The sequence below is a fragment of the Manihot esculenta genome, chromosome 1 (assembly GCF_001659605.2).
Source record: "Manihot esculenta cultivar AM560-2 chromosome 1, M.esculenta_v8, whole genome shotgun sequence".
In the NCBI taxonomy this organism is placed as follows: Eukaryota; Viridiplantae; Streptophyta; class Magnoliopsida; order Malpighiales; family Euphorbiaceae; genus Manihot; species Manihot esculenta.
This window is the reverse complement of record NC_035161.2, coordinates 31,498,957-31,511,392: the sequence shown is the minus strand read 5'-3', so window position 1 is coordinate 31,511,392 and position 12,436 is coordinate 31,498,957. Positions and strand designations below refer to the sequence as shown.

The 12,436-nt window shown below is 32.9% G+C and overlaps 2 protein-coding genes across 5 annotated transcripts; one reads left to right on the top strand and one right to left on the bottom strand.

The window, feature by feature from the left end:
- Positions 1–5,174: 5,174 nt before the first annotated feature.
- Positions 5,175–8,552, top strand: LOC110599820. Of its 2 annotated transcripts, XM_021736402.2 has the most exons (5): positions 5,175–6,283; positions 6,406–6,464; positions 6,552–6,680; positions 6,945–7,080; positions 7,668–8,552. In XM_021736402.2, the coding sequence occupies exons 1-5, from the start codon at positions 5,597–5,599 to the stop codon at positions 7,983–7,985; spliced, it is 1,329 nt and encodes a 442-aa protein (XP_021592094.1). In that variant the 5' UTR covers positions 5,175–5,596; the 3' UTR covers positions 7,986–8,552. The 2 variants fall into 2 exon arrangements, with proteins under 2 accessions (XP_021592094.1, XP_043813483.1); XM_043957548.1 differs by having other exon boundaries at positions 5,177–6,283; positions 6,945–7,809.
- Positions 8,553–8,686: 134 nt separating this feature from the next.
- On the bottom strand, positions 8,687–12,028 carry LOC110599827 (THO complex subunit 4D). 3 transcript variants are annotated; one of them, XM_021736415.2, is made up of 7 exons: positions 11,738–12,027; positions 10,176–11,039; positions 9,849–10,069; positions 9,702–9,770; positions 9,415–9,602; positions 9,159–9,212; positions 8,687–8,999 (listed from the first exon to the last, which is right to left on the bottom strand). In XM_021736415.2, the coding sequence occupies exons 3-7, from the start codon at positions 10,053–10,055 to the stop codon at positions 8,846–8,848; spliced, it is 672 nt and encodes a 223-aa protein (XP_021592107.1). In that variant the 5' UTR covers positions 10,056–10,069; positions 10,176–11,039; positions 11,738–12,027; the 3' UTR covers positions 8,687–8,845. The 3 variants fall into 3 exon arrangements, 2 of the variants coding, with proteins under 2 accessions (XP_021592107.1, XP_021592102.1); XM_021736410.2 differs by having other exon boundaries at positions 9,849–9,992; positions 10,801–11,039; positions 11,738–12,026; XR_006351031.1 differs by having other exon boundaries at positions 8,829–8,999; positions 9,071–9,212; positions 9,849–9,992; positions 10,801–11,039; positions 11,738–12,028.
- Between the last annotated feature and the right edge of the window lie 408 nt (positions 12,029–12,436).

The following is a 12,436-nucleotide window of genomic DNA, read 5'->3' as shown; positions in this document are numbered from 1 at the left end:
TAATTGTAGTTAGATTTTTAATTTAATTAGTTAAAATATTTTCTATTTTAATGTTAACTTTCTTTTATTAAAAAATATAATTTTGATTAATTAAATATATAATTTTATTATTAAAAAGAATTTTTGCATAATCAATAAATATATATCTCTTTATAAGTAACGTTTTCTCTTTTAAAATTAAAAAATATATTTTTCATTAATTACCTTATTGCATAAATTTAAAAATATTAATAATATTATTAATAGAGCTATATACAATTAACAATTTTAAGAATTTCTATATAAATTTTTTTTATAAATTATATAGTTAATAATTATAAAATTAATTCATTTAATATTTATTTTTAATTTGTCTATGATTCATTATATTTATTTAGAGCAAAAAATATTTATAATATAAATAAAAGTGAGATAAATATCTATTACTATTATTTTTAAAAAAATTATGAAATTTATTTTTTTTAATTATAATAACATTTAAAAATTTTAATTAGACTATTATTTAGTAGTAATAAATTTAATAATATCAAAGTTACCTTTTATTATCATGTGAAGTATTTTAAAACATAATTATATAATAATTAGAAATTGAAAATCGCTAAAATGATAAATTGTTATTTAATATAAATTAATTTAAAATAATTATATTTATATTGATTTTTATTTTGAGGAATGGATGAGATAAGTACATGAAATTAAAATTAAGATATAAAAATCTAAAAATATTTAAATAAATAGTTATCAAAATTAAGATTGAATTAATAATAATTTAATGATATATATATTTAAAATAATAAAATTTTTAAAATAATATTCTTTTGATTCTATATGAACTGTTTAGGGACTCATAATTTTTTAATTTTTGCTGACATGCATTATATTTTAATTTAGATTATTTATATATTATTAATTTTAATAAAAATATAATTTTTGATAAATATTTTAATTTTAAATTAAAAATTAAATCATTATAAAAAATATAAATAAATTGATAATATAAAATTATTAGATAATATGTTGTTTTTTTAATTATCAATTATTATGTTTGAATATTAAAGTGAAAAATTAATACTAATTATAAATAAATATTTAAATTTATGAAATTAAAATTATATAATCTATATAGATATTGTTTTTAAAATTATTAAAAATTATATTTAAATTTTAAAGGGGATGACAATTTAACCAAACTTATAAGATAAAAATTATGAATTATTAAAGTGATAATTTGATAATATAAAAAATATATATATATATATATATATATTTTATTTAAAATAATTATTAGAATAGTAATTTTTTTAGAGTTACAGAACTGAACCGAAGCAAATGGAGTGATTGGATTGGTTACTGGAGCGGTTACCGACACCATCCCCTCCCCCTCTTTTCAGTGGAATTTTTGGGGGGCCATTCTCTTCTTCTGTCCATTTTTATATATTTGCCTTTTTTTTTGTTTTCTTGCCCATCATTTAATCCTATGAATCAATGCTTCCATTGAGTGCATTTTCAATTATTCATTTCATTGCCCTTCTTCTTCTTCTAAATAACATGCATAAAAAATCCATCTCTGCCCACTTGACATGTCATCATATGGCAATGCTTTTGTCATCTCACATAAAAAATATTGATTCCTATGGATGACTATGTAAATTCTATTACATAAATTAAAAATTATTTGTTTTTATAATGGCCCATCTCACCATTTTTTTGTGTGTTTGTTGGGGGTGGAAGCCTTATCTTGTGTAACCATAAAAGCTGTGCTTTTCATAGAAATTCTTTCTTAAATTGTGCATTTTGGGTTATCAGAATCATTAATGAAAGGAAGAAGTCACTTTTTGGACCATGGAGGCTGCACCACCCTACACAGTCCACATCACCATCATCATTTCCTTTTCCTTTTTTTTTATTATTATTTTTTTTAAAGGAATTACTGTAGCTTACGAGTCTTTTCAGCTTGTTGAAGATGTATAAACAGGTTCCTTTTTGGGCGTGTTTGAAAACTTGGTCACCCCTTGTTCTCTTTTGCCTTCCTAATTATTATTGTGGACACTTTTATTTTTTAAAAAAATCTAAGGAATTCTACCATTATCTTATGTTTAGTAACCAAATGGAATTTCTACTCTTTCAAGTTTTGTAAAGCACTGCTAGTTTCTAAACTTCACATAATTACCAGGTAAAACAATAGTTTATTTCAATCCTAATTCGTCTGTATTTCTATCTTTGATAATAAAAAATAAAAAATAAAAATTGATATAATCGAATGAAAACAGTGAGATCACTATTTAAAGGTAATAACGTTTATTTAATAATTAGAAAATAACAACAAATACACAACTCATTATTCTATTCATATGTTCTTTTTTCTCAACATTTAGATCGGTACTAATTTAAAGGATTTGAAAATAAAAATTAAGATTTTATACTTTACGAGTTTTAGTTTATTTATTAATTTATTAAATTTGAATAAATTTTAATATTTAAAATTTTTAATTATGAATCAATAATCTGTAATTTATATTAACAGTTGCATAATAAGGTATAAAATAGCATTATACAAAAAGGTATAAAGATGAAGCAAAACCACAACAGTAATACAAAGGGGAAAGAAGGTTAAATAGCAGTGCTGCAATAAAGGATGAGAAGTTAGTAAGAATCTAAAGCAAAAAGTCAGTAAGAATCTAAAACAAAAAGACAGAAAATATTGTGAAAAGACAGAAAAAAAAAGTATAAAGACTACATAAAATCAATTTAGAAGGCAATCATACAGATAAAAGAATGATACTTGCTATTTATAGGTAAAATGAAATCCGCAAATTTGGAGCCTGTTAATCGCAGTAATATCCTATTAAATTTAGAAAAATAATTAATAAAGCGCAGAGTATAATGTATAAAGATAAAAGCTAAGTATGTAATTAAAAAAGAAAATGAATTGATATTAAATGATCAATTAACAATTAAATCTATTAAAAGAACTAATAATGTTCTGAAGAAGTATTAAAAAAGCAGTTAGATATCACGTTTAATAAACCACCAATAAATAATTAAAGCATCAAATAATTAAAGCCAAGTAAATTAAAAATTAATAAGATAAAGTCAAATTTCGAACACAAGTCACATGTGGAACTGCTTACAAAACAGAGTACTGATGCATAGAGACATTCGTGGAACAAATAGAGTCCAGTCAACGCTAACATTATATAGATCCATATATAAGAATACTTGGCCACTAAAAATAAAAAGAAATTCTAACTGCACCACTCAGCACACAACCATGCAAATAATTTTTCTGAAAAAAAGACAGTGATCTAAGGGATAACAATGGTAAAAAGAGAAAGACAACATCGTTCGAGCGGCCAAAGTAAAAAAAAATAAAAAGGACTAAAATACGTGACCATTAAAATGCGGAATAGATTAAGTGTTCAGTCAACATGAATTAAGACGCATGTAAGACAATGTATGGTCATTATGGTGCAAGAATCACTAGGGATTAAGAAGAGACAATAGTGAGAGAATACGTAGGAAAAACTAACGGTAGAAACGAAGACCCGTGAACAGCCACGCCCTCACAAACGGACGGCAGTGCATTGATGGGGAGAAGAGAGAAATAAGGCACAGGCTGAAAGCTGTGGCGGTGAGTAAGAAAGGGGTTTTAGAGGACGCAACGTTGAGATATTATGGAAGAGAACGCCTGATGAACAGACACATGCAAAGACGGTACTATCCTATGGGAGCGACAGGGGAGCGACCAAAGGATGACAATGCATTGACAAGAGAAGAGATAAACAATGGTAAAATAGTTAGACGTAGTCTCTCCATGAAACAGTGTCATTTTATTGCGGAGATAGATTGATAAATTGAGCAAGAAACATTGTTTATGGGCGAACAGAAGAGAAATTAAGGAATTGCAAGCTTAATTTGGGCAGGCAATGAGGGCACGTGAAAAAAAATGCAAATAAATGGTAAAAAAAGTAAAGCAATGTTCTCAGTTGCTACTGTTCATAGACCGTAGCAATTGAGAACTTATTGTTGTAGGCTGCTTAATTTTATGCAGGCTATTCATGAGAGCCAGTAGAGATGTTGATCCAAGTGATTCAGCATTGGGCCATGATTAACACAAATAGTCATAAAAAAATTGTTGTTATATTCGTTTTGAATTGAAATTGGTTCAAACCGTAAAGTCTACTGAATCAATAATTTCAAAGTGAAATCTGACCGGAACTGGCCCATCACGAGAATTAGTAGCTCAAGGCATCAGCTTCTTTCACTCCTTTGTTGGTGTTTTTAGGTATGTGGGTTATGGTTTGGGTTGGTTCTCTTTAGCTAGGAACCCATTATGTTTGGGACCATGGGCTGCGCATTATGTACTTGGACCATGAGCCGTGAAAACTTTGAAAAGAAAATTCATGCAAAAATATTAATCTTGAGCTTCAGTGTTAGCAGAGCCACTCATACTGCCTCCTAATGGATTCTGCATGTAATCAGACCCTCACATTTACTTAGGTTTCTTCTCATTGGATTTTGGAGAAATCAATTGTGTTCCGTATTTAATCTTCTAATTTAATGAAATGAATGCCCTAACTACTTTAAACAAAGCTTTTTTTGGATCGTAATGAAATTTGTATCTATTCTTACTTGTTAATCAGGGATTAAGGATTTAATTTGGAAAATTTAGTTTTCTTTAATCTACTTCGGTTTGAGTTTTATTTTTAAAAAATTCAAATTATTTGATTTGATTTTATTCTATTTTTATATTACAAAAATAATCAAATTGAATTGAATAATTTATTTGTTCCATCTAGAAGGCGACATTAATCTGTTAATGCAACTAAAAAGAAGCAGCCATGAGTCTCTGTTTTTCAGCTTTTTTAATTAATTAATTAATTAAATGAAGAAGGCGGCTGCACAATAACGCGTATGTGGTAGTTTATCTCCATTAAGAATAGATGATTCAAATATTCATAAACAGTGAAGGAAACGATACCGTTTATTTTATTTTATTTTATTTTTCCATAAATTGGAAGTTAGAGGGAAAAAAAAGTGGGGAAATTAAACGACAGTTTTATTTTCCTTCTCCCCCAACAAACAATTCCATAAATTTGAAAGTTGAAAATTTCTTTTCTTTATCATCAAGTTGAAAAGTCTTAATCCTCCAAATCAAATTCTCTTTTTTGTTTCATATAATATAATTGTAATGATTTGAATGAACATTCACAGAAACAGAAAAAGTTCAAAAGTATCATATTCTCCGTATTATTTACAACAATCTAAGAATAATTCATTGGCCAATTACAAAAATTCACAATTTTTCGCATTTTTCATCAACTTTCCTTCTCTTTCCCTCTTGCCAACTCTTTAAGCTTCTTTCCATGTGAACTGCCATTAAAGCTTCTTCCCTGATTCTTTGGCATCAACTCTTTAAGCTTAATCTGTATTTCTATCATCCCCTTTTCTCCGTGATTAAACTCAACAAATTTTCTTTGTCTTCTTATATTCTTTCTGTCTAGTCTCTATACAATCCAGAGAACAAGAACCATCTTTGTGTTGCTCTGTTTTTCAAGGATATATAGCACCCTCCAGCTTCCATTAGTAGTCCATAATGGCAGTCGCCGGTGGAGTAGAATTCGTGTTGGCTTTAGGCTGCATGCGATGGGCCTGGAAGCGCTGCATGCATGTGGGATCCGACGACAGTGCTTCCTGGGCTTCAGCCACTAAGGATGAATTCGAACCAGTTCCTCGTATCTGCAGCCGAATCCTCTCTGTCTACAAGAACGACACCGAAAATCCCCAGTCCTCATCGTCTCTCGACCCCAAGTGTCTAATCAAGCGAGTCATCTACGAGCAGACCCTCGGCCGTGCTCCTCCTTATATCATCTATCTCGACCATGAACACAAAGAAATCGTGCTTGCAATTCGTGGGTTAAACTTAATCAAGGAAAGCGACTACAAAATGCTGTTGGACAACAAACTGGGGATGCAAAAGTTCGATGGAGGATATGTTCATCATGGGTTGTTGAAATCTGCTGTGTGGTTGTTGAATGAGGAGAAAGAGACGTTGAAGGATCTGTGGGTGAACAATGGGAAGGAGTACAGTATGGTGTTTGCAGGGCATTCTTTGGGATCAGGAGTGGCCTCCTTGTTGACGATTATTGCTGTGAATCATGGAGATCAATTAGGAGGCATTCCCAGGAACAAAATCAGGTGTTATGCTGTGGCTCCAGCTCGGTGTATGTCACTTAACTTGGCGGTTAAGTATGCTGATGTGATTAACTCCATTGTTCTGCAGGTTATACTTGGATTAGACTTCAGATTGATTTTTCTGCTAACCTCAATTGTGGAATCACTCTGTTTTGGTATTTTTGGACAGCCGCCTTGACATTTGACATGATGTTTGTTATTCTTATCCAGGATGATTTCTTACCAAGAACCACTACTCCATTAGAGGATATTTTTAAATCAATCTTCTGGTTTGTAGTCTTCTCTCAGTAACTTAAAAGAATGCTACTTGTGTTTTTCATTATTATCTTTAAACGTGGTGTTTTTGCTTTGGACAGCTTGCCTTGCTTGCTATTTTTGGTTTGCTTGAGGGATACATTCGTACCGGAAGGTAGAAAGCTGAGAGATCCAAGAAGACTTTATGCACCTGGACGAATGTATCATATTGTGGAGAGAAAGTTTTGCAGGTGATATGTTTGATTAATGGACTATTGATCAGACTGCCATTTTACAGTATTTGCCTTAGAAAAGTGTGCTCTTATCTTTTAGAGCTATTAATCAATATTAACCTTAGCCATTTATACATGGGTGTTGAAGTAGACCATTTTGCAAATATGACCATAAATCAGCTGAAATGGAAGAAATAATTTATGTGACTGCCCAAATAGATGGCAACTAAGGCTTAGTTGAGCTCTGTCCTGAAATGCTGTTCCTTGTTATTGTTGTCACAGATGTGGGAGGTTTCCTCCAGAGGTCAGAACTGCCATTCCCGTAGAAGGAAGATTTGAACACATTGTCTTGTCATGTAATGCCACGTCTGATCATGCAATTATTTGGATAAAAAGTGAGACAGAGAAAGCCTTGCAGGTAAACTTTTCTCTTTAAAGTATTTTTTTTTCTTAATGTAGTTTATCTGTCATATTATATCATATAAGAGAGCAATAAAGCTGGGTCATCTTTTGTAAAATAAAGTTGTATTTACACTAACTCACCGCAAAATTCTCCTGTCATTAGCTGTTCAATTTGATCTGTATATCCAAACCTCTCTGTGTTGAACTATCGTAATTTGATAATAATATTGAGCCACCTGAGAACTATCAGGCTAAACCTACTTTTTTCACTGTGATGCCAAACCAGTGAGCTGATTTCTAGTTGGCTTTTCCTAGACGACCTGAGTTATGCCACTTGGACTATTAGACGTGTAGGCAACAGGCACCATCATCTATATTTCTTGAGTGCGTCGTTTTAGCACAGAATTTTTTTTTTTTGTGGAATAGTGCTGACTGCCTACCTCAGGTCATGAAATTAACAATGTTGCTCCTAGATATTGATTTATCATTTATGCAATTGTGTCAGTAAAGCACTGTTAGAGAAGAGGAAGGTTTCCCTATAATTTATAGGGCTTGGCATTTTTGCGTGGAAAATTTCAGTTTGAATTCATTGACCATATGCAGACAATGGTGGAAGGCAGTTCCGAGACCATTGTAACTCCTCCAAAAATACAGAAACTGCAAAGGTTACAGACACTTGAAAAAGAACACCAAGATGCAATGGAGAGAGCTGTCAGTTTAAATATTCCGCACACTGAGACAGAGGCAGAAACTCAGGATGGCAAAGAGGCAGAGTCTTCCCATGGCGACCATGAAGGTGAAAAAGCTTCAGGAACTAAATCAGAGTCCAGCAATGCAAGGTCAAAGTGGGATGAACTGCTTAATAATGTGTTGCAGAAGGATATACAGGCAGCGAAGGAAGATGCGAATTCCCCGAAATAACAGCTGCCTTATCTTCAGTGTATATATAGATTGAAAGATGGGTATTTTCTTCATTTTTCCACCCTCCTTCCTGAATGTTCAAGTCTTCTTGAAAAATTAACTTGCAAAAACCACTTGCGAGGAAACGCTTGAGATACAAAAAAGAACACACACCAGTTTACCTTTCTTGCTTCATCGTGAGCACTTTACTATTTTATCGTCTTTACTTTTAAGGTTTTTAACGCCATAATGTTCAGTTGGCAGCTAAGTTCATTTTAATCGCGTTATTCAAATGAACTAAAGAACAGCCATCAAAGGTCATACAGCCCACCTGCTACTGAACAATTAATCGTAATCTTCCATCTTCGAGTTTGAGACTTCCGCACAATTGTAGTGGTGAATTCAATTAATTTCTCATTTTGAAGAATGAAAGATTATACCTCAATTATAAAAATTCATTAATTCTTAATCTTTTTTCAAAATGAAACATTTTCATTTTTCATTAATGAACTATTGAAAAGTTCTTAATTCCAAACAAAATCTTCTCTTCCCTTCAGTGCCCTATTTATTTTATAATTCCCACATGAAGATAAGAACGCGAGATAGGAATCAGGAAGAATGATAATGTTTTGTTCTGTTGCAGTAAAGGTTTGCCAGCCTCCTATAGGTCAACCAAATTATGCATGAAATTAAGCAAAATAAAAGAGCTGTTAAAACCTAGATCCGAAAACTACTCATCAACTTCATTTACAATAAAGCTTGCAGATCTGAATTCTGAAGTAGTGAAGTTAAAAGCATTAACCAAAACAGAGACAAGTGACCACCATCAGGACCTACTTATATGGCTGATTCTAAAGTGTTTTAACTTCGCAGAGCTTCCACTAAGTTTGCGTGGCGTCAGCATGATAGTTCTCCAATTCTTTGTCAAGCTCATCTGCTGACTTCAAAAAAGGTTGCTTCCTACCCCGGCCTCGGCCACGCCCGCTCCCACGCCCACGACCTCTACCACTTCTCAAAGCCCCACGACGGTTCTGACTGCACAAAAGATCCAGCAGCACATTATCAAAAGATCATGACCATTAACAATACAGTAGAATATTCCATACCATTTTCAGCAGGTTGTGCAAAGCATCCAATGAAGCTAATAAACTATGACGCTTGATTCGTTGATTCTATATTACATACAAGCCTTACCTAGAACCATGGTTAGTTGGAGGAGCAGTGCCTCTCGTGCGACCTGGTCCAGGCCTGCATAAGCATATAGCAATGGAATTTCACCAAAATACCAAATGAAACTATATAACATATTTCAGGCATAAGCTTTAACAGTTTTGATAAAGATACACTTCCGACACAGTTATTCACATTATTTGCCTTATTATATCAATCATTTGCATTAAGCCATCAATCAAAATAGAATTGAAATAAGATATATAACTAAATCACATACGTCATAACAACTGTCCTCTTCCTCCTTCCATTTATTCCAGTTACATTGACTCTAGCTGAGAAAGGCATTTCTGCAGAGGTACCCATGATTTCAATCTTCATGGGTTTTCCATCTAACAGTACATTGTTATACTTCTTGAAAGCTGCAAAGGCATCACTTCTTCTTGTGTACACTACTTCAGCAGAACCCTGTAAACAAGCTTCAAATGTTAAGAGTCCTTTCCAAAAGAGATCATTTAAATAAAGCATTGCAGGTAATCTTAAGAAGTTACAGCACATAGAACTTACACTAGGGCGACCATTTTTGTCATAGTGAACAGCATATCTTTTCAGACCTCCAATCTCAGAGAAGAGCTCCTGAATTTCAGAAAAAAACGTTTTAGAAATACATTGAACATAGCTTCCAACATGAAAATGTTTAGCTTTAAGTTGTACCCTTATATCTTCATTGGACACTCCATAATCCAAATTTGAAACATATAACTTGGCACCACCTTCTGCTCCAGTTATCCCTGCAGCTCTAATGCTATCTTCAAGCAAATCATACTGCCAAGGTAAACTCCTGATTCTGCGTGGAGGCTGATGAAAGCAAATAGAACATGTCAACTTATGAACAATAACAAGATCACCATTCTTCAACATCAATCTCAGCAAAACTACGATAAGATTAGAGAAAATCGAGATTAGTAAAAAGCTCAAGTAACCATGTAGCCAAACTCCAGGAAACTGAGCCAACTGATGACAGAAGTAAAGAATTCAAACCACTGCATATGTGAACTGGTGTTAGATATGTGTGAGAACTCCTGTTCTGAAGTTAAGCGAAGGAAGCTCCTTTGCAAAAACACCATGAACTAGGAGAGGAACTGGGATCTCGTGTCGAAGAATTCCACGGAGCAAGAGGATCCATCACCAACTCCCCGTCTAAATAAGACGTACATCAAAACTACAGCTATATAACACGGATTACATGGGAGTCTAATAGTGAACTGGTGTTATGCTACTGGTGGTGAGAGATCCACTCCAGAATAATCAACTAATGAAGCCCCTTGGTAAGCAATGGTAATAATTAGCAATAACAACTAATGCAGACCCCAACAAAACCTTCTGCGCGATTTTGTGAGATCAGATCTGCGATAAATCCCCAATACATGTTGAATATAACCCACAAGTACTAGACAATCCCCGAGGATAATGATAAAATTGCAATGTGCAACAATGCTTTGTTGGCTGAGGCCAGAATGAGCTTCTCCATGAATGAGAACTAAATTACACAACAAATCCACTGTATTTTGATATTATCATAATTAGAGATCCTCTTGCAGTTGGATTTCTTAAGCATATCAGGTACTCAGTCACATGCATATAACATCCACAGTTTTGAGCTTGCCTTGGCAATTGTGTATTGTGATGGCCGAGCATTCACAGAAAGAGGACCTTTACGAATTGCTCCTGCCATCCTTCCACCATTGGGAGGCCCACCTGGGCCACGGCCGCGTCGGGGCCTGCCACGCCCTCTACCTCTCTCACGATTCCTTTTTATTATGTCATCAAGAGACATATCCACAGAAGTAGCCATTGAAAATGTAGCAAAAGCACAATCTTCTAAGATAAAACTGGTGAGTAGACCTGCAAATAGTCGTGAAGGATGGAATGCAAATTATTAACATCATTGCTAAATAATAATAATAATAAAATCATATAATCCCCATCAGCCTTCAAAATTCAACTTTATGTGCACAACCATATGGAGCTTATAATAAAGGATCAACATTCACCGGTACAAAAACCAAACAATACAATTAATTCCATAAAAACACTGGTAAAAATCTTCTCTACGCTTATTATCAACCGAAACATCATATAACGATAAAAGAACACAACAATTAAGTCATTGAGAAACGAATGTTACTCCCCCAACATACGACTGGTCACCAAAAAGCAGAATCACGAATTTACTACTGAATCATTAATGCCCACTAAACAATTACAAAAATTACTGTGGTACCCTAAAAACGCTAATCAAACAGTAATTACTAGACAATAAAAAACATTATACAACTAAAGTAAGAAAAATATCGTCCCGAGCTGCACTTTTCTCCGCATCCAGACATGATGATGCTTAGACATGTATTTTATATTAATATGATCCAGAAAAGGACCTTCATTGTGTGTTGAAAATAAATTTAAAATTGACATACTAAACCAACAATAAAGAAAAAGGCCCTCTTGACACGGTAATCCCAAACCAAAATCTAACCTTCCATCGCAAAATCTGCCACTAACAAATACAACACAAAAGAAGAAACCATATAAAGGGGAAATACCTGAAGTAGAAGAGAACCAATAGATCTGTGCTAGGCGGAGATAGAGAAGGCGATCTAAAGCCGAAATTCAGAGAGAGGGAGGGAGGAATTAGGGTTTGGAGAGCTAAATATAAATCAATGACAATTATTATTGGGGATTTGAGCGGCGCAAAAGAGGAAAGGTTTTGAAGGAATCAAGAGAGGAAATTCGAACAGTTAGGGTTTTTCGTTTAGGAGGCGATTGAGGATTTCCTTCTGAAAGGCGCGGAGAATTGATGCGCATCTTATAGCCCGTGTCTGCTTTTTGCCTTCGTAGCAAGGTTTTGCGCGTTTGTGCGATGTTCTGTCCATCCCAATCACATCGTTACACGTATTTTTAAATTTTCCATGCAATAATTATTTAATAAAAATAATAATTAATATTTTGTGTAAAAATACATTAGCAGGTTCTTTTAGGGGATTAAATTGCAATAATTCATCCCTCCCCAGATATGAAAATAATTTGTAATTTAATATCGCAAATAAATTCTAATATTTTTTACTGATTTTTTTTTCAACTAAATCCACAATTTTTACTTAATTATAAACAGTTTTCTTTTGGCATTTTTTGTTTATTTTTAATAGAAAATATTAATGCTAAATTTTTTAATTTTGAAAAATTATTAATAATGTCTGATGATATAAGTTTGAGTTTTGTCTTTTTCATTATTTTGATTTTAC